General features: G+C 45.2%; 1 protein-coding gene across 1 annotated transcript in view; it reads left to right on the top strand.

Annotated features, from left to right (window-relative positions):
- The first annotated feature begins 829 nt into the window (after positions 1 to 829).
- The window catches only part of LOC120034101 (neurabin-2-like), a 63,286-nt gene continuing 37,374 nt past the window's right edge, over positions 830 to 26,741 (top strand). The window contains exons 1-2 of the mRNA XM_038980536.1: positions 830 to 967; positions 3,816 to 5,346. Coding sequence (XP_038836464.1) covers positions 3,883 to 5,346 — 1,464 coding nt within the window. The 5' untranslated portion in view covers positions 830 to 967; positions 3,816 to 3,882. The remainder of the gene's footprint in view (positions 968 to 3,815; positions 5,347 to 26,741) is intronic.

Here is a 26,741-nt window from a genome sequence, read left to right as displayed (position 1 = left end):
GGATAATCCTATGATGAAGTGTCAAAATGAAAGTGGTGCCATTTGGAGGTGCCACTGGCTGTTGTTCACTGTACACACATGCAAATAGTAATACAGGCCTAGCATACCATCCCGTCAAAATAGTTAATTGTGTTTTTGGAAGATGTGGTGATTGCTTTTGAATAGTGAGCATTAACCATTGTTCTTCTTGTGTGTTCACAGATTTCCTCACGAGGTCGCTGCCGACAGTCACATTTTTGTTGCATTACCAAGGAACAGCCTAACAACCAGTAAAATTGTTTACTGTTCTCTATAATACCTTTTTATGATGTGTGTAACGTTTCATTGGGCTATACTTTGATAAAATTTATTTCAGATCGACCTATTTGAAAGTGTAGCTTTTGACGTTTCGGTCACCAGTAGGCCTAATGGTCTTGCGCTATAAGGGGCTATAAACCCAATTACACATAACAATGTCACTTGTAATTATTTGTGTGCTGAAATTAGTATTTATTTTTATAGAAACGTCATTTTATGTAACGTCGGAGCTCCAGTCCGCCCACACGAGTCGCCGCTCAACTCCATCATAAATCGTGGAGTTGAGTTTAATCGGCTATAAACCCATAGGTCTAGCAGTCGGTTCAGTGGGCTAATAAATAATCCATAGCCCTAACCGTTCGATTGTTGTCCCGATTTTTTTTTGTCGCCAATAGGCCTACGAGTGGCATGTCTCTTACAAGATAAAATAGGGGGGAATCTAAAAGTGTATTTTGTTTTTGCTCTACATCAAGGGTTAATTAAGGGTGCCTGTGATGCCATATGCTGTTGGTGGGGAGGATGGAGGGGAGTGAGGAGGGGGGAGAGAGAGAAGGCATCAGTTCGCTACGCTCGCAAGGGAATGAGAAGCGAAAACAGAACGTGGACACAATGGATTCTCTAATAGACCGATCGTAACTTGAACCAACCTCTGTGAAACACGGCGAGCAAGGTACGGTAACCAAACCTAGTAAAGACTTAACGCCATTTCCTTTTTTGCTTTTATCTTGCTCATTTTGTAGAGAAAGAGAACTGTTATTCCGACTGCAGAAGATGCAGGAAGCGACATACAGCCATCATGCAAGCGAGGTGTTCGAGGCCCCTAATTTCCGCAGGGTCCTAATGTTTTTGACAACACGGAGTTTTGACGGAAGCTCATATGCTATTGTCGGGGATGTTTAATGAAAGTGTATTCCACAATAAATGTCCTGTATAGACATAGTTTGTTGAGCAGTGCCAGCGTTTATAGCGAACAGACTAAACTAAAGCGCTCCGCAATCCTAACTGTCTGTCTCCCTGGTAGGCTATTCGTCACAACAAAAACCTATCATAACATGACAGTCCATGATGTGTTTATTTTAGATGCTCCGTTGCACATCAGACAAACTTTGCTACATTTGACAGAGTACCTATTTGGAACTTGTCGTTTCTTGATACAATGTATCGTACCGTTGTTGGACTGTAGCTGAGAAAATGGCTATTTTGTGTCAATATGACGGAATGGTCTATACGCCGAGAAGATGAGTCACTGACAAAATAGCATACTCTATGCCTAAAGAACTACGGGTAGATTTTGTTAGTGTTTTGTATAGGATGACCTTTGTGCCATCAATCCATATAGGCTGTTGCAATAGGTTATGCCATTCATGGAAATAGCAATGATCAAATGCGGATATCCGGATTCTCCGTCCGATTTTCCGTCCGATTTCAATTAGGCCTAATGTTGAATAGATTCTCATCATAGGCATATTTAAATCCAACTGACATCATACATGACATGTAGGCTACAGCAGTCTGCATAACATAGTATCCTGCTACCATGTGTAGTGGTAGCAGGATACTGTGCTCTCTTTGTCAATAAAATTTGAAAATGTATGGGATAAGGTGTCACTCTGGTAATATACAATAACAGGTAACTGGATCAATGCAGCGCTGCTGATTGAAGAATACAGGCATTGTGGCTGTTATTTGCATAGGCATGGTCCAGCTTGATATTTTTTACATGATTTGCAACAACAATTAGGCATATTTAGTCTATTACATGGTCTGACTTACACTATATATACAAAAGTATGTGGAAACCTTTCAAATGATTGGATTTGGCTATTTCAGCCACACCCGTTGCTGACAGGTGTATACAACCGAGCACACAACCATGTCATCTCCATAGACAAACATTGGCAGTAAAATGGCCTTACTGAAGAGCTCAGTGACTTTCAACTTGGCACCGTCATAGGATGCCACCTTTACAACAAATTTCTGCCCTGCTAGAGCTGCCCCGGTCAACTGTAGGTGCTGTTATTGTGAAGTGGAAATGTCTAGGAGCAACAACGGCTCAGCCGTGAAGTGGTAGGCCACAAAAGCTCACAGATCTAAAGCGCGTAAAAATCGTCTGTCCTTGGTTGCAACACTCATTACCGAGTTCCGAACTGCCACTGGAAGCAACGTCAGCACAATAACTGTTTGTCAGGAGCTTCATGAAATGGGTTTCCATGGTCGAGCAGCCACACACAAGCGTCAGATCACCATGTGCAACTCCAAGTGTCGGCTGGAGTGGTGTAAAGCTCGCCGCCATTGGACTCTGGAGCAGTGGAAACGCGTTCTCTGGAGTGATGAATCACGCTTCACCATCTGGTAGTCCGAGGAATGAATCTGGGTTTGGCGGATGCCAGGAGAACACTACCTGCCCCAATGCATAGTGCCAACTGAAAAGTTTGGTGGAGGAGGAATGATGGTCTGGGGCTGTTTTTCATGGTTCGGGCTTAGTTCCAAGGAAAGGTAGCGTTAAGATTACAACATACAATTACATTCTAAACGATTATGTGCTTCCAACTTTATGGCAACAGTTTGGGGAAGGCCCTCTCCAGTTTCAGCATGACACTTGCCCCCCATGCACAAAGAGAGGTCCATACAAAATGGTTTGTCGAGATCGCTGTGGAAGAACTTGACTGGCCTGCACAGAGCCCTGACCTCAATCCCATCTAACACCTTTGGTATGAATTGGAACGCCGACTGCGAGGCAAGCCTAATCGCCCAACATTAGTGCACAACCTCACTAATGCTGTTGTGGCTGAATGGAAGCAAGTGCCCGCAGCAATGTTCTAACATCTAATGGAAAGCCTTCCCAGAAGAGTGGAGGCTGTTGTAGCAGCAAAGAGGAAACCAACTCCATATTAATGCCCATGATTTTGGAATGAGATGTTTGACGAGCAGGTGTCTATATACTGTTGGTTAAATAGTGTATTTGAGTGAGCTTAAGGACATTGGATTTGTATTCCTCTCTCACCCAGACTCGTGGCTCTGATTGCATGAATGAGAATTATTGTAATACAGTTAACTTTAAAGTGGTGTCTTTCTACTTTGCAGCAGCTTTTGCTGTCGGTGGGGAGACCTGAAATCTTAAGGCAGCTGAGAAAAATCCTAGCAATCAAAATTATATAATGACTAAGGGATACAGCATAAGTTGGATTTCTGCCGGGCCTACTCCAATTTGCAATCTGGTGTTATTGTTGTAAACCCGAGACTAGTCATATAATATATATTTCATATCCTTCACTGCAATTCTCCTTCTTAAGTGTAGGTGAATAGATAGGGGATTTTCTGCGCCCCAGGCTGTTCCCTATTTACGTCAGAGTAAACCTCCCTCACACCCACGTGTGTAGCTTTATATTTTTTCACTAACCCGCTCTCTCTTCCCCACTATCGCTAAATGTGGTTCTTGCATTTATGTCTGTCTACCCCATGTGCAGGCAGACTCCCTCAGTTGTAATTGAGTGGTTTTGTTTGTTTTTCTCATCCAGGGGGAGGAAGACAGACAGAGGAGCTATGCTGTTACTTCCAAGTCTCAGTGGCTCAGTTTGATTAACCATGATGAAGACTGAACCCCCATCGGCGGGCAGTGCCAGCTCCACCCTCCGGAGCCCGTCCCCCCACAGGAACGCCTACGAGGCGGGCATCCAGGCTCTGAAGCAGGCCCACGACGCCCTGAACAATGCCGCCAATGGGGACGACGCTGTCAAGGATGGCAAGCCGCCCCGGCCTACCGGCAGGGGCCGCCGCCAGTATGGCTCTAATGTCCACCGCATCAAGAACATGTTCATGCAAATGCAGTCACCTGGCGACGAGGACGACCCGTCCAAGGCCAATGACCAGGCGGTGCGGCTGTCCCTGCCCAGGGCCAGCAGCCTCAACGAAGATGTGAACCACAGCGCCCTGCTCAAGCTGGGTGCCACGGTCTCCGAGCGTGTCAACCGCTTTGACCCCAAGGGCGGCGAAGTTGGCGGGTCCCGAGGGGCATCAGCAGGGTACTCCAAGTTGCAAGAGACGAGGAAGATCTTCGAGCAGCGCCAGCTGCAGGAGAAGCAGTCGGCCACCAACCGCATCCTGCTCAAGAAGGAGCGTCCAGTTTCGTCCGCTGTCCAGGACAGCCGGCTGGACGTGGTAGTGCGCTTCAACGGAAGCACTGAGTCTCTGGACTGCCTGGATACGGTGGGGGGAGCCGGTGAGGCGGTGTCGCCCACCGTAAGCCAGCTTAGCGCTGTCTTCGAGAAGGGGGACCTGAGGAACAACCTGCAACGGCCCTCCTCCACGTCCCCGTTGCCCTCCCGAGAAGAAAGCCCCACTCCGGTAAAAACAGCAGAATGCCTCAACTCTGAAATCATCGCCAGGAAGGTGCAAGTCTTGCCTCCAGGCAGTCAGGAGGATGGGACCAGCCAACACTTGGACCAGGAGGCTTCCCCCAGAAGCCCCAGGAACAGAGCAGCTCCCCAAAATGATGACGGCTCCTCAGGAAGTACACGAACAGGGGATAGGACCTCTTCTGCTTCTACCGAAGCCAAGTCTGAGAGGGAGAGAGGGAAGGAAGCCAGGGGCTCAAGTACCGGAGGCGAGCCTAGCAGAGAACCCATACCCGGGGACCAGGAGGACTCCTCTGCACCCGAGGCAGGAAGCCGGCTGGTGCAGGCCGAGGTCCATGCCTCACTGGAAAATGGAGAGGCCCCTGGGGGCCCCAGCGACCTGGCAGGGCGGCAGGAGGGAGAGAGGGGCCACAGGGAGGAGCCTGGGGAGGGGCCCCAGTGTGAGGGACATGAAGAGGATGGCCTGGAGGAGGAGTCTCGTAAGGATGATTACTCGGAGGGAGACCTGGTGGACATCAGCGCGTACAGCGGCATCGGAGAGGACTCCGGCGGCAGCCAGCTGGATGAGGATGAGGAGGAGGAAGATGAGCCTTACGAGCCAGAGTCAAGCTGCTCTGAGGTCCCGGGACTGCCTGCCGAGGAGGAAGCACCGCCGGAGAACAGGAAGATCTGCTTTAGCACTGGACCAATAAAGGTGAGTCTCTGGTTCAGGTGGGCAGAAATGAGTAACAGTTTATCAAGAGATGATAAGGGAAGAGACATCAATACTGGTCTGAAGTGAAGATCAGAAGATGTCTGTAGTGGTAGACCATTATTTCTACCTGTAGGCATAGTACTTGAGTAGTTTTATTATTTGTTTTACAGTAGTATTCAGAGGACTAAGCTCTCTGATTTAATTTGTGTAGAAGCCATAATAATGGTTGGTTGACACTGCCACATTTACCCCCACAGGTTACAGTGGCCTACATCTCTACACTGACACATTTGAATGACTTAGCATTTCCTGTATTGGTGAAAACAACTTGTGAAAGCCTGTGCAAAGATCAGCATCCGCATGCTTCCTTCCACCTTCAAATCAAATGTTATTAGTCACATGCTTCGTAAACAGGTGTGTACTAACAGTGAAATGCTTACTTGCGAGCAGTGTAGTCAGCCTGTGTCGTAAAATAACGAGCGTCTGCGTTTCCAACTGTTAAAGTAGAAGTCAGTTCTATTTGTGACGCAGATCGCGGTGCAAGTCCTGCCTCTCCCATTTCCTCATTGGTTTATAGAAGCAGATACCCACGTGCCATCTCCTCATTGGTTATATCCACGTGGGTGACTGAAATACGAATGAGGTCGGTGGCGGTAATGCACCTAATTTATGAAAGTTGCCAATCGCAATATAAAGTCAAGAGAAGAAAAAGTTAGCTAGCAACAGCAAGCTAGCTAAATAGGACAAATTAGCTAGCAAGTGCAAGCTAGCTAGCTAAATTGCCATAAATGTTTAATGCTTTTCGACCTGTCCCCAAATTAGTATAATTGGTTCAGCATTTGTTTTGATATTTTAACCTGCGTGTCGTGATCGCGTTTGGTGTGGGGGGACAAAATACATTTATGCACGATGGCGCACGCGCGCAGCCTGTTTGGGTTCCGTGTTAGGGGCCCTTTCCAACAATGCAGAGAAAGAAAATAGAGAAATAATAAAGTAAAACATGTAATAATAGATACACAATGAGCAACAATAACTTGGCTATATACAGTTGAAGTCGGAAGTTTGCATACACCTTAACCAAATACATTTAAACTCAGTTTTTCACAATTTCTGACATTTAATCCTCGTAAAAATCCCTTGTCTTAGGTCAGTTAGGATCACCACTTTATTTTAAGAATGTGAAATGTCAGAATAATACTAGAGTGATTTATTTCAGCTTTTATTTCTTTCATCACATTGCCAGTGGGTCAGAAGTTTACATACATTCAATTAGTATTTGGTAGCATTGCCTTTAAATGGTTTAACTTGGGTCAAATGTTTTGAGTAGCCTTCCACTACCTTCCCACAATAAGTTGGGTGAATTTTGGCCCATTCCTCCTGACCGAGCTGGTGTAACTGAGTCAGGTTTGTAGGCCTACTTGCTCGCACATGCTTTTTCAGTTCTGCCCACAAATTTTCCATAGGTTTGAGGTCAGGGCTTTGTGATGGCCACTCCAATACCTTGACTTTGTTGTCCTTAAGCAATTTTGCCACAACTTTGGAAGTATGCTTAGGGTCATTGTCCATTTGGAAGACCCATTTGCAACCAAGCTTTAACTTTCTGACTGATGTCTTGAGATGTTGCTTCAATATATCCACATAATTTTACTTCCTCATGACGCCATCTATTTTGTGAAGTGCACAAGTCCCTCCTGCAGCAAAGCACCCTCACAACATGATGCTGCCACCCCCGTGCTTCATAGTTGGGATGGTGTTCTTTGGCTTGCAAGCCTCCCTTTTTTCCCTCCAAACATAACGATGGTCATTATGGCCAAACAGTGCTATTTTTGTTTCATCAGACCAGATGACATTTCTCCAAAAAGTACAATCTTTGTCCCCATGTGTAGTTGCAAACCGTAGTCTGGCTTTTTTATGGCGGTTTTGGAGCAGTGGCTTCTTCCTTGCTGAGCGGCCTTTCAGGTTATGTCGATATAGGACTCATTTTACTGTGGATATAGATACTTTTGTACCTGTTTCCTCCAGCATCATCACAAGGTCCTTTGCTGCTGTTCTGGGATTGATTTGCACTTTTTGCACCAAAGTACATTCATCTCTAGGAGACAGAACGCGTCTCCTTCCTGAGCGGTATAACGGCTGTGTGGTCCCATGGTGTTTATACTTGCGTACTATTGTTTGTACAGATGAATGTGGTACCTTCAGGTGTTTTGGAAATTGCTCCCAACGATGAGGTCTTGGCTGATTTCTTTTGATTTTTCCCATGATGTCAAGCATAGAGGCACTGAGTTTGAAGGTAGGCCTTGAAATACATCCACAGGTACACCTCCAATTGACTCAAATTATGTCAATTAGCCTATCAGAAGCTTCTAAAGCCATGACATAATTTTCTGGAATTTTCTAAGCTGTTTAAAGGCACAGTCAACTTAATGTATGTAAACTTCTGACCCAGTGGAATTGTGATTAAGTGAAATAATCTGTCTGTAAACAATTGTTTGAAAAATGACTTGTGTCATGCACAAAGTAGATGTCCTAACCGACTGGCCAAAACTATAGTTTGTTAACAAGAAATTTGTGTGGTTGAAAAGTGGTTGAAAAATGAGTTTTAATGACTCCAACCTAAGTGTATGTACATTTACATTTACATTTAAGTCATTTAGCAGACGCTCTTATCCAGAGCGACTTACAAATTGGTGCATTCACCTTATGATATCCAGTGGAACAGCCACTTTACAATAGTGCATCTAAATCTTTTAAGGGGGGGGGGGGGGGGGGTTAGAAGGATTACTTTATCCTATCCTAGGTATTCCTTAAAGAGGTGGGGTTTCAGGTGTCTCCGGAAGGTGGTGATTGACTCCGCTGTCCTGGCGTCGTGAGGGAGTTTTTTCCACCATTGGGGTGCCAGAGCAGCGAACAGTTTTGACTGGGCTGAGCGGGAACTGTACTTCCTCAGAGTTAGGGAGGCGAGCAGGCCAGAGGTGGATGAACGCAGTGCCCTTGTTTGGGTGTAGGGCCTGATCAGAGCCTGAAGGTACGGAGGTGCCGTTCCCCTCACAGCTCCGTAAGCAAGCACCATGGTCTCGTAGCGGATGCGAGCTTCAACTGGAAGCCAGTGGAGAGAGCGGAGGAGCGGGGTGACGTGAGAGAACTTGGGAAGGTTGAACACCAGACGGGCTGCGGCGTTCTGGATGAGTTGTAGGGGTTTAATGGCACAGGCAGGGAGCCCAGCCAACAGCGAGTTGCAGTAATCCAGACGGGAGATGACAAGTGCCTGGATTAGGACCTGCGCCGCTTCCTGTGTGAGGCAGGGTCGTACTCTGCGAATGTTGTAGAGCATGAACCTACAGGAACGGGTCACCGCCTTGATGTTGGTTGAGAACGACAGGGTGTTGTCCAGGATCACGCCAAGGTTCTTAGCGCTCTGGGAGGAGGACACAATGGAGTTGTCAACCGTGATGGCGAGATCATGGAACGGGCAGTCCTTCCCCGGGAGGAAGAGCAGCTCCGTCTTGCCGAGGTTCAGCTTGAGGTGGTGATCCGTCATCCACACTGATATGTCTGCCAGACATGCAGAGATGCGATTCGCCACCTGGTTATCAGAAGGGGGAAAGGAGAAGATTAATTGTGTGTCGTCTGCATAGCAATGATAGGAGAGACCATGTGAGGTTATGACAGAGCCAAGTGACTTGGTGTATAGCGAGAATAGGAGAGGGCCTAGAACAGAGCCCTGGGGGACACCAGTGGTGAGAGCACGTGGTGAGGAGACAGATTCTCGCCACGCCACCTGGTAGGAGCGACCTGTCAGGTAGGACGCAATCCAAGCGTGGGCCGCGCCGGAGATGCCCAACTCGGAGAGGGTGGAGAGGAGGATCTGATGGTTCACAGTATCAAAGGCAGCCGATAGGTCTAGAAGGATGAGAGCAGAGGAGAGAGAGTTAGCTTTAGCAGTGCGGAGCGCCTCCGTGACACAGAGAAGAGCAGTCTCAGTTGAATGACTAGTCTTGAAACCTGACTGATTTGGATCAAGAAGGTCATTCTGAGAGAGATAGCAGGAGAGCTGGCCAAGGACGGCACGTTCAAGAGTTTTGGAGAGAAAAGAAAGAAGGGATACTGGTCTGTAGTTGTTGACATCGGAGGGATCGAGTGTAGGTTTTTTCAGAAGGGGTGCAACTCTCGCTCTCTTGAAGACGGAAGGGACGTAGCCAGTGGTCAGGGATGAGTTGATGAGCGAGGTGAGGTAAGGGAGAAGGTCTCCGGAAATGGTCTGGAGAAGAGAGGAGGGGATAGGGTCAAGCGGGCAGGTTGTTGGGCGGCCGGCCGTCACAAGACGCGAGATTTCATCTGGGGAGAGAGGGGAGAAAGAGGTCAAAGCACAGGGTAGGGCAGTGTGAGCAGAACCAGCGGTGTCGTTTGACTTAGCAAACGAGGATCGGATGTCGTCAACCTTCTTTTCAAAATGGTTGACGAAGTCATCCGCAGAGAGGGAGGACGGAGGGGGAGGAGGATTCAGGAGGGAGGAGAAGGTGGCAAAGAGCTTCCTAGGGTTAGAGGCAGATGCTTGGAATTTAGAGTGGTAGAAAGTGGCTTTAGCAGCAGAGACAGAAGAGGAAAATGTAGAGAGGAGGGAGTGAAAGGATGCCAGGTCCGCAGGGAGGCGAGTTCTCCTCCATTTCCGCTCGGCTGCCCGGAGCCCTGTTCTGTGAGCTCGCAATGAGTCGTCGAGCCACGGGGCAGGAGGGGAGGACCGAGCCGGCCTGGAGGATAGGGGACATAGAGAGTCAAAGGATGCAGAAAGGGAGGAGAGGAGGGTTGAGGAGGCAGAATCAGGAGATAGGTTGGAGAAGGTTTGAGCAGAGGGAAGAGATGATAGGATGGAAGAGGAGAGAGAAGCGGGGGAGAGAGAGCGAAGGTTTGGACGGCGCGATACCATCCGAGTAGGGGCAGAGTGGGAAGTGTTGGATGAGAGCGAGAGGGAAAAGGATACAAGGTAGTGGTCGGAGACTTGGAGGGGAGTTGCAATGAGATTAGTGGAAGAACAGCATCTAGTAAAGATGAGGTCAAGCGTATTGCCTGCCTTGTGAGTAGGGGGGGAAGGTGAGAGGGTGAGGTCAAAAGAGGAGAGGAGTGGAAAGAGGGAGGCAGAGAGGAATGAGTCAAAGGTAGACGTGGGGAGGTTAAAGTCACCCAGAACTGTGAGAGGTGAGCCATCCTCAGGGAAGGAACTTATCAAGGCGTCAAGCTCATTGATGAACTCTCCAAGGGAACCTGGAGGGCGATAAATGATAAGGATGTTAAGCTTGAAAGGGCTGGTAACTGTGACAGCATGGAATTCAAAGGAGGCGATAGACAGATGGGTCAGGGGAGAAAGAGAGAATGTCCACTTGGGAGAGATGAGGATCCCAGTGCCACCACCCCGCTGACCAGAAGGTCTCGGGGTGTGCGAGAACACGTGGGCAGACGAGGAGAGAGCAGTAGGAGTAGCAGTGTTATCTGTGGTAATCCATGTTTCCGTCAGTGCCAAGAAGTCGAGGGACTGGAGGGAAGCATAGGCTGAGATGAACTCTGCCTTGTTGGCCGCAGATCGGCAGTTCCAGAGGCTGCCGGAGACCTGGAACTCCACGTGGGTCGTGCGCGCTGGGACCACCAGGTTAGGGTGGCAGCGGCCACGCGGTGTGAAGCGTTTGTATGGTCTGTGCAGAGAGGAGAGAACAGGGATAGACAGACACATAGTTGACAGGCTACAGAAGAGGCTACGCTAATGCAAAGGAGATTGGAATGACAAGTGGACTACACGTCTCGAATGTTCAGAAAGTTAAGCTTACGTAGCAAAAATCTTATTGACTAAAATGATTAAAATGATGCAGTACTGCTGACTGGTGAAGTAGGCTAGCTAGCAGTGGCTGCGTTGTTGACTATGTTTGAAAGTGTTGCTGGCTAGGTAGCCTCGATAACTGGCTAGGTAACCTCGATAACTGGCTAGATAATTACTCTAAACTACACAATTATCTTAGATACAAGGACAGCAAAGACAACTATGTAGCTAGCTAACACTACACTAATCAAATCGTTTCGTTGTACTGTTTCGGTTGAAGTTGGCTGGCTGGCTAGCTAGCAGTGTTGACAACGTTAGGACGGCGAAAATAGCTGGCTAGCTGACTTTGTTTAAAAGTGGAGCTGGCTAGGTAACCTCGATAACTGGCTAGATAAATACTCTAAACTACACAATTATCTTAGATACAAAGACAGCGAAGACAACTATGTAGCTAGCTAACACTACACTAATCAAATCGTTCCGTTGTACTGTTTCGGTAGAAGTTGGCTAGCTGGCTAGCTAGCAGTGTAGCACTGGCTAGCTAGCAGTGTTGACGGCGAAAATAGCTGGCTAGCTGACTTTGTTAAAAAGTGGAACTGGCTAGGTAACCTCGATAACTGGCTAGATGATTACTCTAAACTACACAATTATCTTAGATGCAAAGACAACTATGTAGCTAGCTAACACTACACTAATCAAATCGTTCCGTTGTAATGATTCGGTAGAAGTTGGCTAGCTGGCTAGCTAGCAGTGTTGACAACGTTAGAAGATTCGATAATTCGATAATAATCTGAACTACACAATTATCTTTGATACAAAGACGGCTATGTAGCTAGCTAAGAAAAGAAGTGCTAAGATCAAACAAATCAAACCGTTGTACTGTAATGAAATGAAATTAAATATAATACTACCTGTGAAGCGAAGCGAAAATGCGACCACTCGCTCCAACCCGGAAGTAGTTCTCGAGGACAAATGTATTTAGGATTTAAGGAGGACAAATGTATTTTCCGGTCACAAAAACAAGTCATCCTGCATGTTCTTCCTCCGATGAGACCTCTCAGGAACATGTAAGCTTCTGACTTCAAATGTACAAGGGGTAGCAGTACCTAGTCGGTGTGCAGGGGTACGAGGTAATTGAGGTAGATATGTACATATAACTATGAATAAAGTGACAGATGGTAAACAGTAGCAGCAGTGTATGTGATGAGTCAAAAAAGTTTGTGCAAAAAGCGTTAATGCAGTCAGTCCGGGTAGCTATTTGGTTAACTATGTAATTAATTATTTAAGAGAGGTGCAATAGAGGTGATCAAGTTACACTTGAAATTCTCTACTAATGTTTACCAGGTAAATATCTTAACTATAAGTTTAACTATCTAAGATGTGCCAAATACATTCTCTCCAGCTCAGGGCTCCAGCTATGCATTTGGTTTGTTAACTTTCTGGATAAGTAGCTAGCTTGCAAGATCAAGCTTCTTGGTTACAGCAGAGACAATCAATCCCTTCCTGGATCAAGATCCCTGCTGTCTATTATTTATTTTGTGCTTGCATTAAACATTTTGAGATAGTTGTACAACTTCGTGAGCTGGGGTGTCTTTCTCCTTGCAATTAGTTTAACGTTCTCTTGCGCTTGCTAGCATTTAGCTAGCATCCGCTATGTGAATTTGCCAGGTTTGTTAGCATTTGTTAACATTTTCTTTCGAGACAGTACTTTTTTTACATCTGGAAAGATGTGTGCACTGTCTTGTGATCACTGCCGGTATAACCGTATACCCCGGTATGGTACAGAAACGGTATGAAAATCTGGATACTTCCCAACACTTCTACGGAGTGCATCAGAGATAGAAGCTAATAGCTAGATGTTGTGGTTTGGATTTTGACTTCCGGATATCAGTCCCACTTATTGGTCTAGCTGTTTGAACACAGCAGCAGTATCCAGAACAGCGTTGTCAGCAGGTAGCCTAGTGGTTAGAGTGTTGGGCCAGTAACCGAAAGGTTGCTAGATCGAATCCCTGAGTTGACAAGGTCAAAATCTGTTGTTCCCCCCCTGAACAAGGCAGTTAACCCACTGTTCCTAGGTCATCATTGTAAATATGAATTTGTTCTTAAACTGACTTGCCTAGTTAAATAAAGGTTAAATAAGAAATACTGCAGAACACATTCAGCACTACTGTGTGAGCTGCTCTATGTATGACTAAGTGACTGACAACTTGTGAAATCTCTTTTTGGCTTGGTCAGCATTCATTCATTTGCTTGACACTGAGGGCCTACCCTGTAGTCCTGACAGCAGGATAGACTTGTTCCTCCTGCCTTGACACTAGACGGGTTCATCGTTCCATAGCTTAATTCCTCTAAGACCTTGATATAACATACAGATATCTCAAAAAAGCCGGGCGTATGTAACGGATGTGAAATGGCTAGCTAGTTAGCAGTGGTGCGCGCTAATAGCGTATCAATCGGTTACGTCACTTGCTTTGCGGCCTTGAATTAGTGGTTCCCCTTGCTCTGCAAGGGCCGCGGCCTTTGTGGAGCGATGGGTAACGACGCTTCGTGGGTAACTGTTGTTGATGTGTGCAGAGGGTCCCTGGTTTGCGCCCGTGTCGGGGTGAGGGGACGGTCTAAAGTTAAACTGTTACACGTAGAAAACAGATTTTTAAATTCCTAATGCTGACTGCTGCTCCAATGATATGTAATTTCCGGCCAGGTGTTCTCATGGGCTTCAGTCTGAACCACAACTACATTGTTTACATAAAATTTGAAATTATGTAGGTAGGTAGATATTAGCTCTAGGCTACTGCATATTGTCATTATGAAATGTCAGATGAATATGCCAATGGCCTTTCTCTCCTGTCCCTTGGTGACTTGCCATTAAATGCCACCAGCAGGTAGTGTGGATTTCATCTTCCCACCATGCACAGCATGCTAACCAACCGGGCAGCCACCGTATCACTGTACCTATATGTTATGTGAGAGGGATTTTCAGTAGCAATTTTTGCCTTTAAAATATATCTTCACCTCTTCTCAGTCAGTGAGTGTCTGAGATTTCATGTGATAGGGCACAATAGATTTGCTGCATAGCCTTGTAATCCTAGTAAAGGATTGACTGATTCGCAGTAGGCCACCCTTAAGCACAGCCACTTGTGACACGTGTAGTGGCATGCCATGACTTTGCTGTCACAGCAAGCAATATCCCTTTATTCCTCAGTGGCGGAGGATAGAGCGCTATCATATAGGCTAGTCCCTCATAGTGTAGAGTGGAAGGTTTGATTCTGTTAAATCTACTAGACCTCCTAGCTCTGCATAGCCATTGCTGTTGCACTTTTGAATATTACACTGAATTGATCTGACCTGTGTAAGAACAGATGACGACAGTTCGGCATCTTATTTGACCTTTCTGACCTATCGACCCTGTTATGGCTTTAACTCAACCAAGGGTGTGGCTTAACCATGACACATTTACTGCACCTGGGAGTTCAAGCTGCGGTCAGCTTCCATTGTTGATAAACTGTGCTGTATATGAGTGTCTTGTTTTGTCTGCAGTGGTGCCTGATACTTACGCATATTCCCATACCATGGGTGACTGACTGACTCCTTCTCTTAGCCAAGGTGAGGGCACTCCGTGAAGAGAATGAATTTCAGTTAGGCGTTCAGCAATCCATGGTGATGACTTGGTGTATCGCCCGTGTTGTCCTCTTTGCATAGATAAGGACAGAACAGGCAGGTCCATTCTCCTCTCAGTCAGCTCCAGAGTTTCTGGGTCACAGGAGGTCTGCATCCCAAATTGCACCATATTCCCTAGATAGTGCAGTGACCTGGTCAAAAGTATTGCACTATAACAAATTAAATTCCGACATTGGGCCTCATTATGGGAAAAAATGCCATCGTTGATGCATTTAATCACCATTTGATTTCAGCGGGTATCTCTTTGAAATAACTTCTTGTAAGCCTATTCACAATGATATTGGGCGGGATGCTGATTGGGGAAACTTGCTGAATGATCAGAGAAATGATAGTCAAAGCTTTTCTTTTAGGCTATTTACAGGGGGAAAAAGTCCCGGATGCTTTGCTAGCAATAGACAACCAAAAATCCACAGGGGTCGACCAATTGGATCCCGGTCTACTAAAGTGTGCAGCGCCCATCATTGTTGGCTCAAACCCACTTTTTTATTTTTTTTATTGTCAGGAAATATTCCAAAAGTATGGAAATCAGCTCTTGTGCTTCCACTCCATAAGGACGGGGATAGTAGTGATCTTAATCATTATTGCCCCATTTCAAGGCTTCATTGTCTAGCTAAGATTCTTGAATCCTTGGTAAATGTACAACTTTGCTCTTTTTTGTATCTGAGAAATGTATTTACGAATGTAAACCAGTCAGGGTTTGGACCTGGGCAGAGCACTGTTACAGCAACCATATTAGTTGTTAATGATATTCTCAATGCTTTAGACACTAAAATGAAATGTGCTGCTTTGTTTGTGGACCTGCCCAAAGATTTTGATACTGTTGATCATGCTATTTTATTGAATAAGTTGTCCTCGATAGGCCTGAGCTCTGACGCCTGTTCATGGTTTCATGATTATCTTAGTGACAGAACTCAGGCTATTGTGATTGATGGGACTAAGTCTGAATTTCTTGAAGTACGTGAAGGTGTACCACAGGGGTCGATTTTGGGACCTGTTCTCTTCACTATTTATATAAACACCATTGGTCAATCTGTAATTTTTTTTTAACTTAATCTATATGCGGATGATACTATTATCTATGCTATTGACTCGACTGTTGATCTGGCATTTTCAAAACTACAGTCAGATTTTATAGCTATGCAGGAATCCCTTGCTGATTTTAAAACTTAATACGGGCAAACTAAATACATGTTGTTTTTAATCTGAAACATTCTTAAGAGAGTTTAACTACATGTTCACTCGTTAGATGGTTCTCCAATCGAACGTGTTCCCGCATTTCGATTGATATGGATTTGATTTTTTTTTTTAACATATAAATGAGCTGGTTAAGAAGATAAGACTTAAAGTTGTCTTTTTTTACAGAAACAGATTGTGCCTTTCTCAACTGTAGGAGGCTGATTATTCAGTCAACCTTTTTATCTGTTCTTGATTATGGTGATATTATTTATCAATGTTCAGCTGCTACTACTCTTAAACCTTTGGATGCCATTTACCATAATGCCCCTCATTTTGTTACAGGTGACAGTTTTGCTACTCAGCACTGCATCCTATATCAAAAGGTTGGCTGGACTTCCCTGAAGACCCGTAAATCTGTACATTACTCCCTTTTCGTTTACAAGGCCCTAATCCATCAACTTCCTTCTTATCTAACTTTGGTGTTGAAGTATAGATGACATAAAAAATACATTTCATCTTGATGTTCTGGTGCCGTTCGGGCGTATTAAAGTATTGATTGAGAACTTGTTGGTTGAGGATGTAACTGTTTTTCTGGGAGATTTGTGATGTTTTATTTATGCTTACCGTGACTGTGTTTTTGTATTTTAATGTATAATAATATATATAAATTAATATTAGTTATTGTATATTTATATTGAATTATACAGCCTTTGGTCTGGGACTGGTGTCATGGAGGCCTGCTATAATTCACCAGCTTTTCATAATAATAACCTTTACAACAGGGAAAGGGATGTGCTGCAGTCTGGCGGATGAATGCCTGGTGTAGTCTAAGGAGAGAGAGAGAGAGCCCTGATAGAATTAGAGGCCTATGTGCGGCTTTGTGCAAACCATAGGGTAGTAGTCTGTAGTGGAAGAATCCATGTTTGTGCTATACAGTGTTAGGAAGTCGAGGTGAGGGTCATAAGGTATTTTGGGGGGTATTTGTAAGGATTATAGGTTATGACACTTGAGTCTTTTTACACTAACTTACACGTTCCATGTCTGTAACCGGATTTTCTGAATCATATTTTGTTCAGGTAATACAGAAATTGCTACCTTAACCTGTTCAGGCCTGCCTTTGCTTTTTCTTCTCAGTGGTTGATTATTTTGATATTTCAGACTGATATGGCATTCATACCTCAATGACAGTGAAAGCACCGTAATGCTCCATCTCTTCCTCTAAGCAGGCATGCTGTCACTCTTATCAGACATCCATGGTGGAGAGCTGAGAATGAACACCAAGTCCCTCTGCATTTAGGGCATGCTAGCCCCTGCGCTTTCTTTCTCTCTCTCTCCCTCTCTCTGTTTGTCTGTGTCAGCTGGCTGGCAGTACATTCCTTCTGTTCCCTATGTTATACCACCCTGCATCCCACTGCTGGCTTGCCTCTGAAACTAAGCAGGGTTGGGCCTGGTCAGGCCCTGGATGGGAGACCAGATGCTGCTGGAAGTGGGCCAGAGGACCAGTAGAGGGCTCTTTTTTCCTTTGGTCTAAATACATATCCCAATGCCCCAGGGCAGTGATTGGGGACATTGCCCTGTGTAGGGTGCCATCTTTCACAGGGGACGTTAAACAGTCTTGACTCTCTGTGGTCACTAAATATCTTATGGCACTTATCGTAAGAATATGGGTGTTAACCCCGGTGTCCTGGCTAAATTCCCAATCTGACCCTCATACCATCACGGCTACCTAATCATCCGCAGCTTCTAATTGGCTCATTCATCCCCCTCCTCTCCCCTGTAACTATTCCCCAGGTCGTTGCTGGAAATGAAAGTGTGTTCTCAGTCAACTTACCTTGTAAAATAATTTGCCCAATATCAGATCAGTGAGTAGTCTGGTACACACACAAACTGATAGCTCTATGAGTTGGTCCAAACTGTGTGTTTTATATGCACACACATGTTCATTGTGTGCATGCCTACTCAAGTGTGGTTGAGTATTTGTATGTCCTGATCCCAGACAGACTTGGGTGGCCCCTCTTATCCTCTCCAAAGGGAGGAAGCAGTAGAGAGGGAAGGGGGGCTGGGGGCGTGGGGGCAGTTTAGGGTGAAGTTGGGGACGCACCTGTGGGGACGCAACCTCATCCAATTCCGAGGTGCATATTGAAGATATTGGAAGAACTGTCCACGTACTATTCGTCAGCCAACAAGATGAGTAGGCCAAACGAACAGCAAAAGCACCGGCCTATGTCAATCTACTATCCCCCTAGTAGAAAAGTTGATCTATTCTGTGTGAGAAAGAAGTATTCCAAACATAGTCTGGGACAGTTGTGGGATGGGATAGATTGCAAATTAATACAACCACTAGCATAAAAAAAACTTTCTGACATAACAGATCAGAACGTTTAGCTTAAAATGTTGATTAACTATTAGGCTATTTCTTTACATTATAAGTGCAGCAATGCGCACGTGGCAGTAGGTTATAAGCGCGAATGTTCCATTAGCGGGAAAACAGCATTATCAAAAGTGACCGCAAATGTGATTATGCATGCTTTTATTATAAAGGTGCGTTTTTATGGTGAAAATTATCTTCCCCAAACTTGAAAAACCTGTGCTGTGTATGTATGCCAGTTAGGCTCTAAACCCATTGTAAAAGCTGATTTAATGTAGTTAATTTTAAGAAGTTATTTGGCTACTTTAGTTGTGATACAAACCTAATCAAAACATATAGGCCTATAGGCTAGGCTACATGAGGTGTGCAACAATGATTTGAAAAAGTTGCAAAAAAAATATGTGTTTCTTGCCTTACTGCAAACTGGGCATCATTCACAAGTGATAATATATAATTCACAAGTGATAGGCTAATATTGTCACCCATCAGACTGTTCTTGATTTAATATTGTCTTTACATATACTAAATAATATATGTGTGAAACCTGTCGGGAATGGGGCAGAGGAAAAAAATGCATGTCATCAAAATAGCAAATGGAGGACGCTTTTCCCGTGGTTCCTTTTCATGCCAGCCAGGTAGTTTATACTCCTGTTGTAAAGAGAAGAAATGTGCTTAATATTAGGAAAGTTGACAAATAAATATAGTAGGCCTAGCATATAGAAAGCTGATGGGATCCTCCTCTTTTTAGTAGAGGCCATCACTCTGTTTTCTCACGCAATTGCATAGCCAATAGAAATGTTCCGCAACATGAGCTCATGGGCAGATTACATGATTACATCTGCATTGATGTCAGAGTGATTAGAGGGACAATAGAGTACTGAGTACCAGGCAGTTAGTGAGTTTTGTAGGCTACTAGTGTCTGCAGGGATCTGAACCTGCAGACACTGCCTTGTAACGGGTCAATGTTTAACCTTCCTCACATTGAGTAAAACTGGCTGCCATCTGTAGTATTACAAGCTGACATCCTTCAATACGTCTGGTAGATTATACGTGTCCAACTAACCACCAGCTACCATGATTGCGTAAGTAACAATACTGTTTTTGATGCATCTTTTAATATTTATTTTTTTAACCTTTTGTTTAACTAGGCAAGTCAGTTAATGAGAACAAATTCTTATTTACAATGACGGCCTACTGGCCAAACCCGGATGACGCTGGGCCAATTGTGTGCCGCCCTATGGGATTTCCAATCACGGCCAGTTGTGATACAGCCTGGATACAGCCTGGACAGGGTGTCTGTAGTGACGCCTCAAGCACTGAGATGCAGTGCCTTAGTCCACTGCGCCACTCGGCAGCCCTAGGGCTGGGTGGGGGGGTATGTCGCCTCGTTTGGTAGATCTAGCTTATGCATTCCAAAGGAAATTACTTATTTGAACAAATTACCTTCTCATCAACATCTATCCATAGCATCGGGGTATAAGCGGAATATAGTCCCATAACCTGGTCCATTGTCTTGTACAGTGCCACAGTCTAAGTAGTGAAACAGATTAGCGGAACGCCCTAGTGGTTATAAATAGAGGTCTACCGCTCTGAACGTTCCCATAATCCACTGCTTGATTCTTAGAGCCTCTGTACTGCCGTGCGGGGTTATTTAAAGACGTCTCCCTGTGTCAGGATGCTAGGGTGGCGCTGCAGGGGGGCAGGTCTGGAGGCCACTTAGGTTAGGTAGACATACTGTGCCATAGACATAACGCTGCCGTAACGTGGATCTTTTCTTCTGTTTCTCCCCGTTACGCAGAGGCCCTTATCTTTCCGATGCAGACTGCAGCCTTTCTGCAGCCTTTCTGTTCACATTTCGATCGTTATCAGTCAAGTTTCTGCATTCCATGACGGGGCTTTTTATAGTCTTAAACGAGCAGCCTTGGTTACAATGTTGCCTAAGGCTAAGGAGGGGGGGAGGGCGTCAATAGTGTCAGTAGACAGGAAGTCTTAACGTCTACAGTTCCGGTCCCCTCGTCACCACCTGATGATGACACCGATAATGTCATTTGTATAAGAATGTCAAAAGGGTGAACCTCTCATGACTCATTGTTTGGGTTAAGCTAGTTAGTAGCCTATAAGACCAGTCACCAGACAGGACCAATGTACTGAAGTTCTGTGTTTGTGACATATAGAAGGCTATTCAGAGTTCGAAATCCACAGCATAGCCTAGGCTCTACAGTCTAAATGTCCTCTCAGGATGCTGTATAGAGCATTTTTTACATATTAAAACACACATTTAGAGATATGTCCTGCATTTGCGGCTATGCTTGCAGATGTGCTTAATATGCTGCAACCCTAATCAAAAATTATTTAACTCGAAATAACAAAAACCTAGCTGTAAGTTGTTGTAACATTTAAACTTAAAACATGTTTTTCATTTTTTTGCACTGCATGGATCACCGGTGCGGTTGAATACAGCAGTGCTGTATGGTGCACTCAAAATGTACTGTTGTTGATTAGCCAGCGTAGGCTACTGCCCAAACGTTGCTCTAATAGACCTACATGTTTCTCCTTAGCATGGTGTTTTGTTGGAGTTTTTTTTTGGGGGGGGGGGGGTATTCATTGTAAAGCTTTAAAAACCGAAGCCAGACTGCAACATTTTAGAACCTTAGCTAGGACTGTGACGTGTCTGTACACTTTCCCTCCACTGCGAGCGGTAAACGGGACACACGATAGCAGCGCAATTGATGTTGAATTCACAGACGCGCGCGCATCAGGCTGTTATTTCATAAAGTAGATAACTCATTTATACTCGCTTGTGTGTCCTGTTGTAATTCATACCCACGTGTAAATCCTTTATCTTCTAACATTTTGAAAACCAAGATTACATTTTCTGTAGGCATGAACATTTAGCGACAACACCTTTAAACATTTCCTGGTAGAAGATTTGGTCAGTGCGGTTAGTGATGATATGATACAGTGCACTGGCTGGCTCGTGTGTGTGTGTGTGTGGCAATGAACTGCCGTTTGGCGTTCAGCACGTTGGCAGTGCTTGCTATGACTTGTACTGCAGCGCAACGCGAGCCGTATTGAAGCGGCCCAAAATGAATTGACAACCTATATCATTGACAACCTATAAATAGTAATGTGTCACTGGTCGGATCCTGTCCACGGGCCTTGAGATTGACACGTGGTCCAAATCGATTGTCCATATGTCTATGGGTGGACTGTGTGATGGCGTTGAATGGTGAGCTGTGTGTATTTTGTGTCAGTGAGTTTGGAGAAACTGGGTGTATAATATTAAAGAGAAGAAGGAGAACAATAGCATGCCTGAGCAGCACAGCAGACTTCCCTCGCCTCAGTCTGCCATTCCCCTCTCCCTGGAGAGAAGGATTATTTAAAAAATCTGTCTCTCTCTTTCTTTCTCCCAAATCCTCAACAGGAAATAGGCTATGCCGTGAGTCCCATTGTGCCAGTTCACACCCAATACACATCAGAATGACAGCATAGCCATTTCATTCTTTGTTTCCACAGTGTGTGGTATTTGTTTGGTTTGTTTCCCCAGATTTTGCCACAACAAACATTTTGTACCGCCGTCTGACATGTTTGCTCTTTTGCCGACAGCGGTTTGCATCCAAAAGGCAGGAGTTATTAGCAGAATTCTTGAAGACTGCTTCCGAGTTCCGAGTAGAACCTTCAAGAACAGGAATCGGACAGAGAGCATGTTCCATTTCTTCCAATTGTATTGCTCACAAACAGCACATTATTATTCTCCACTATCCAGTCTGGTTTGTCTTTCACTCTTTCTATGCCACTTCTAGACTACCAATGGCCTTAACTCAATTTAAACAGATGCTATTGTATTTGTTCTGGTTCATTTCCCTAACCTTGGGAGTCTCTCTCCAGTCTGCTAACAGTGTTCTGTCTGTGTGAATGATAGCTCCTAATGATCCTAATTATCTGCGAACCTCATTCCATCACTCCAATACTTTTTGAATTGCCTGCTGTTGTAATCCCCCATTAAAGAATTGGGGTGGGAAGTCAGTGGAAGCTTTGGAACAAATGAGGATATAGCATGACTTCAACGTTACCCGTAAAAGCCAATGTAATTCGACACAGGTGTTAGTCTACTGTTTGTTTCTGCCCACTGGAAAACCACTGGTTTGTGACGCTCCTCATCCATTGTTACTGTATCGTCTTTGTCTTGTGCCTTCATGTTAGAGAGAGCCTACTCCTCTGCGGACGCTCACGCCCGACTAGACCCTGAACTGAAAGATGCTTAGAATGAGGGAAGAAGAATGTTATTCCTGGCCATGAGGCGGCCATCTTGGTAGTGGTGTAGGCCTATGTGACATGCCCCATTTATGGAAGTAGAGGCATTCTTACTGTACATGACACAACCTCACAAACGCTCTGACTTCAGCGAAGTACTGTACCCCCCAGTCAGTGTATGGGGCCAAATGAACCGGTCTTGGCTGTGCTTCAGCACTCAATGTGATGATGAACATCCTACTTCTCCCCGGATTTATTCCGCTACTGACTGTAATGGTACAGTAACTCACCTGATTTTCAAAGCGGCGATCATTGAATATGGTGTTATGAAATATTAACTCGGGCTTGGTTAAATCACAACCCGAAACAGGAAGGCATTGACAGCAAGCAGACTCTGTTTTTCCCCTCAGGATGTATTCTGCAGTTCTACATAGGCCTACTCCAATCTCTTCCACCTCCCGTATGTTCCCCACAAAACAAATCTACTTTCAGGTGCCGTCACAGTCAGAAGCCGGACACGAAGCCAGGTCACAGGGAAACATTGTAAAGCGCACACAGCTTTTGTACATGTATCATGGGCAGTAGGTAGCCCAGTTGCTAAGGACTTGGACCGGTAGGCGAAAGGTGGCCGGATTGAACCCTGGGCCGGGCACTGCAAAAATGTGGGAATAGTTCGTGCAACTGGAGGGCTGCTGGGTTCAACACATGTTAAAAGACATCGCCCTACTGTTATGCCCTTTTGAGCGAGGCTCTTAACATGCTCTCAATCCAGGTGTGCTGATCCTGTGCTTTAAAAAAAATATATAGCGCGTGTCTGAGTGCCTTGCCGTCGGGGTGAGATGGGAACAACGCTTTAACCGTATGACTGTGGACGTTCAATCCAAGGCTCTGTTTATTTTATAGCCCCAGGTATAGGCAGTGTTTTAAGCACTGACTGCCATAAGCCATGACTTGTTTTATCTTCATTTGAGTAACCTCCCATAGTGATCTCTTCTCAGTGTTTTCTCCCAGTTAGCGGAGTTTGACATTTAGAGGAGGAGGATGGGGAGAATGGATTGTTTGTGCCACATCGATTTAAAGAGGCTGGAGTGCCATTTTGGACGTTGCAGGGTCTGAATTGAGCTGGGATGTAAGTTAGTAACCCTTTACATCCCTGTCATCACAAGGTTACAATGAAACGATTGTGTAATAATGATCAATAGACTACCCAGCGCCTCTTGGCTCTCATTGTAGCAAAAATAGTTATTCCCCGTAAAGTTTTTTTCCTATAATTTCTCCTTAAAATAGTTAGCCTTCAGGCCTCCCGAGTGGCTCAGTGGTCTAAGAGATTCTGGGTTCGAGTCCAGGCTGCGACCGGGAGGCCCATGAGGGGGATATCCTTGTCTCAGGGATATCCTTGTCTCATCGCGCACTAGCGACTCCTGTGGCGGGCTGGGTGCAGTGCACGCTGACCAGGTCGCCAGGTGTACGGTGTTTCCTCCGACACCTTGGTGCGGCTGGCTTCCGGGTTGGATGGGCATTGTGTCAAGAAGCATTGCGGTTTGGTTGTGTTTCGGAGGACGCATGGCTCTCGACCTTCGCCTCTCCCGAGTCCGTACGGGAGTTGCAGCGATGAGACGAGACTTTAACTACTACCAATTGGATACCACAAAATTGGGGTGACAATACAAACAAAAAAAATACAAACAAAAAATTGTTAGCCTTCATTAAGCCTCAATATCTAGCAGCTTTCTCACATTTGAGTTAAATGTAACTGGTCAAGGAAGTATGACAATGTGATTTGGCTTACGTTCACTCAAGTGGCCCACGAAAGCACCTAGCCTTATCGAAAACCTCCCCAGTGAGCTGTGTATGTTGGTTAATGATTAGCCCTTGTGTAACCCGTTCAACTTGAACCCCACACTTACCGTGGCACGACGTGAAGCTAGCCACATTACTGCTTACGTCTCTATTCCATAACGGCAACGCTTACTAGTGTATACAGGGAAGGGTGGCCATGTTGGAATCCGAGATTCAGAAATATACTTTGCAAGTGTAGATCAATAACCAAACGTTGTTATGGCGGTCTTTAAATAAACAACCTATTGTGGTTTGATGACCATGTGAACACGGTAAATCAAGCCATCAGTCTCGGGGAAGGCTTTGACCTTATTAATGGTTGTTGATGTGATTGTTGCCCAGGCAACTCCGGTCGCTGCTGCCCTTCTTACTTTCTGTTTCAGGATCAGATTTATACCAAAGGCCATGACCGTTATGAGCTAACAAGCAAAACAAATCTCTGCAAATGAATCTACTTCAATGACATTTTACACTGAATGTTCATAATGGTTTTGTTCTCTCTCTCTCTCTCTCCCGGAGAATGGCTTTCACCTGTCACTCTCTAAAATGTGGCAACCTTCATTTTCATTTGTTTCTATTTCCCTCCCGATCTCTCTTTCCTACTCACACATTTATATTAAGAATTTCGTGTCTGTGGCGCATTCATGGGTTTTTCTTCCTCTCCCCTGTACGTGTACACACACACACACACACACACACACACACCTTCTTTCTGACACCATATTTCTCTGCTAGGCTGTCTGACACAACACATTCAATGCATTCCTGCACAATACCCCCGTGCTTAATCTGCCTCTTTACCAAGATATCAACACCAATGCCATCTAAAACAGAACTTGCTTATGGCTCACATTTTTGTTTTTCTTCCTCAAAGCAACACGCAGGGTTGCCAGTACTGGACCTTTCAATCCACCATTTCTAAAGCGCTTGGGTTTGATTTAGCCTAGTTCTTATAGAGGCTGTCCAAGGAAGGTCACAGTAGGGGAACAACTGGCAACTCCCTCACTAGTTATGACTCACACCCTGGTCTCTGTCTCAACATGCTCCAGAAACTTGATTCAACCCTGCTGCTTTCATTCATTCTTTGTTTTTCTAATGCTCTCTTTATTTTGCTCTCTTTTTTGTCCTTTCTTTCTAGCTCTGACTGACTGCTTTCTCTCTTTATCGTGTGTGTGTCTTTCTTTCTTACTCTTCCTCCCTCTTGAGTCAATTCAAACGCCATTTATTTTCTAGGGGAATTTGGAATTTCTATCCACACCATGAATTGACCGAATTGAAATGGAATCGAGTCCAACCCTGAAAGATGCCATATAGTCATTTCACTCCAATGTCACAGTTCATAAGAATCCAGTTTAATCGTTGCACCTGCAGAAATGCATTGTGAGGGAGGCTTTTAGCCCTTTGGATACACGCTTAGCTAATGACTTTCTCAGACACACAAAGAAGCTAGGCTAGAGCATGCCATTAGTGTTATAGTGTTTTCTCTCCGACATGTTTTCCTGGTGTTTGGGAGAGATGCCTACGAGGGCACTTGGAAGTGTGAACCGCGCAAGCCAGGAAAAGGAGGAAAGGCGAGGAGGATGGTGGAGTGGAAAGAGGAGGAAGGGAGGGAGGGAGGGCAATGGAGAGAATGTAGAGTGCAATTAACGGTGGATGAGTTTGGTGGGATGGAAGGAGGGAGAAGGGGCGAAGGACAGGGGGGGTTGATTCAGGATGTCTCTCCCAGACTGCAAAGTCTAATGAAGTGCACAGTGCATACTCACTCACGCACATAGCCAATCAATTTCTCCCTCTCTCTTTTACACCCATCCTTCTCTGACACGTTGATCACTTTATCTGAACCCCTGAAACATGTCTCACTCTCTCTCATGTATTTATATATATATATACACCCCCATTCCCCTTTCCAGCCTCTCTCAGCCCTCTTCAGCTCCCCTCCATAGATCGACTCTGGTGGAGAGGCTTTGTTGTGGTGGTGTGGCAGCCTGGAACTCCCACAGCCTCCATTTTCTTTATTTTTAGAAAGTGCTTATTATTTGCCTTCAAGCTGTCTGCACTGTCTCCTCGCCTGTCACTACAACTACTCTGCTCTTTCGGTCACGCTGTAGCTACAGATTAGCTAGTACCGCTGTTGATCAGTTTGTGCTCACTTTATTACTTATGCAACCCCGCAAATCTAGGCCTATAGTGTATCCCTTTTTAATAGGACTTTTAGGTTGAGATTTCTGTCTCAATCTTTTTTTGTTGTTGTTGTTTTTTTGAGGCAAGGTCTTT

Source organism: Salvelinus namaycush, chromosome 41, assembly GCF_016432855.1.
Source record: "Salvelinus namaycush isolate Seneca chromosome 41, SaNama_1.0, whole genome shotgun sequence".
Taxonomy (NCBI): domain Eukaryota; kingdom Metazoa; phylum Chordata; class Actinopteri; order Salmoniformes; family Salmonidae; genus Salvelinus; species Salvelinus namaycush.
This window is presented reverse-complemented; position numbering and strand designations above follow the sequence as displayed.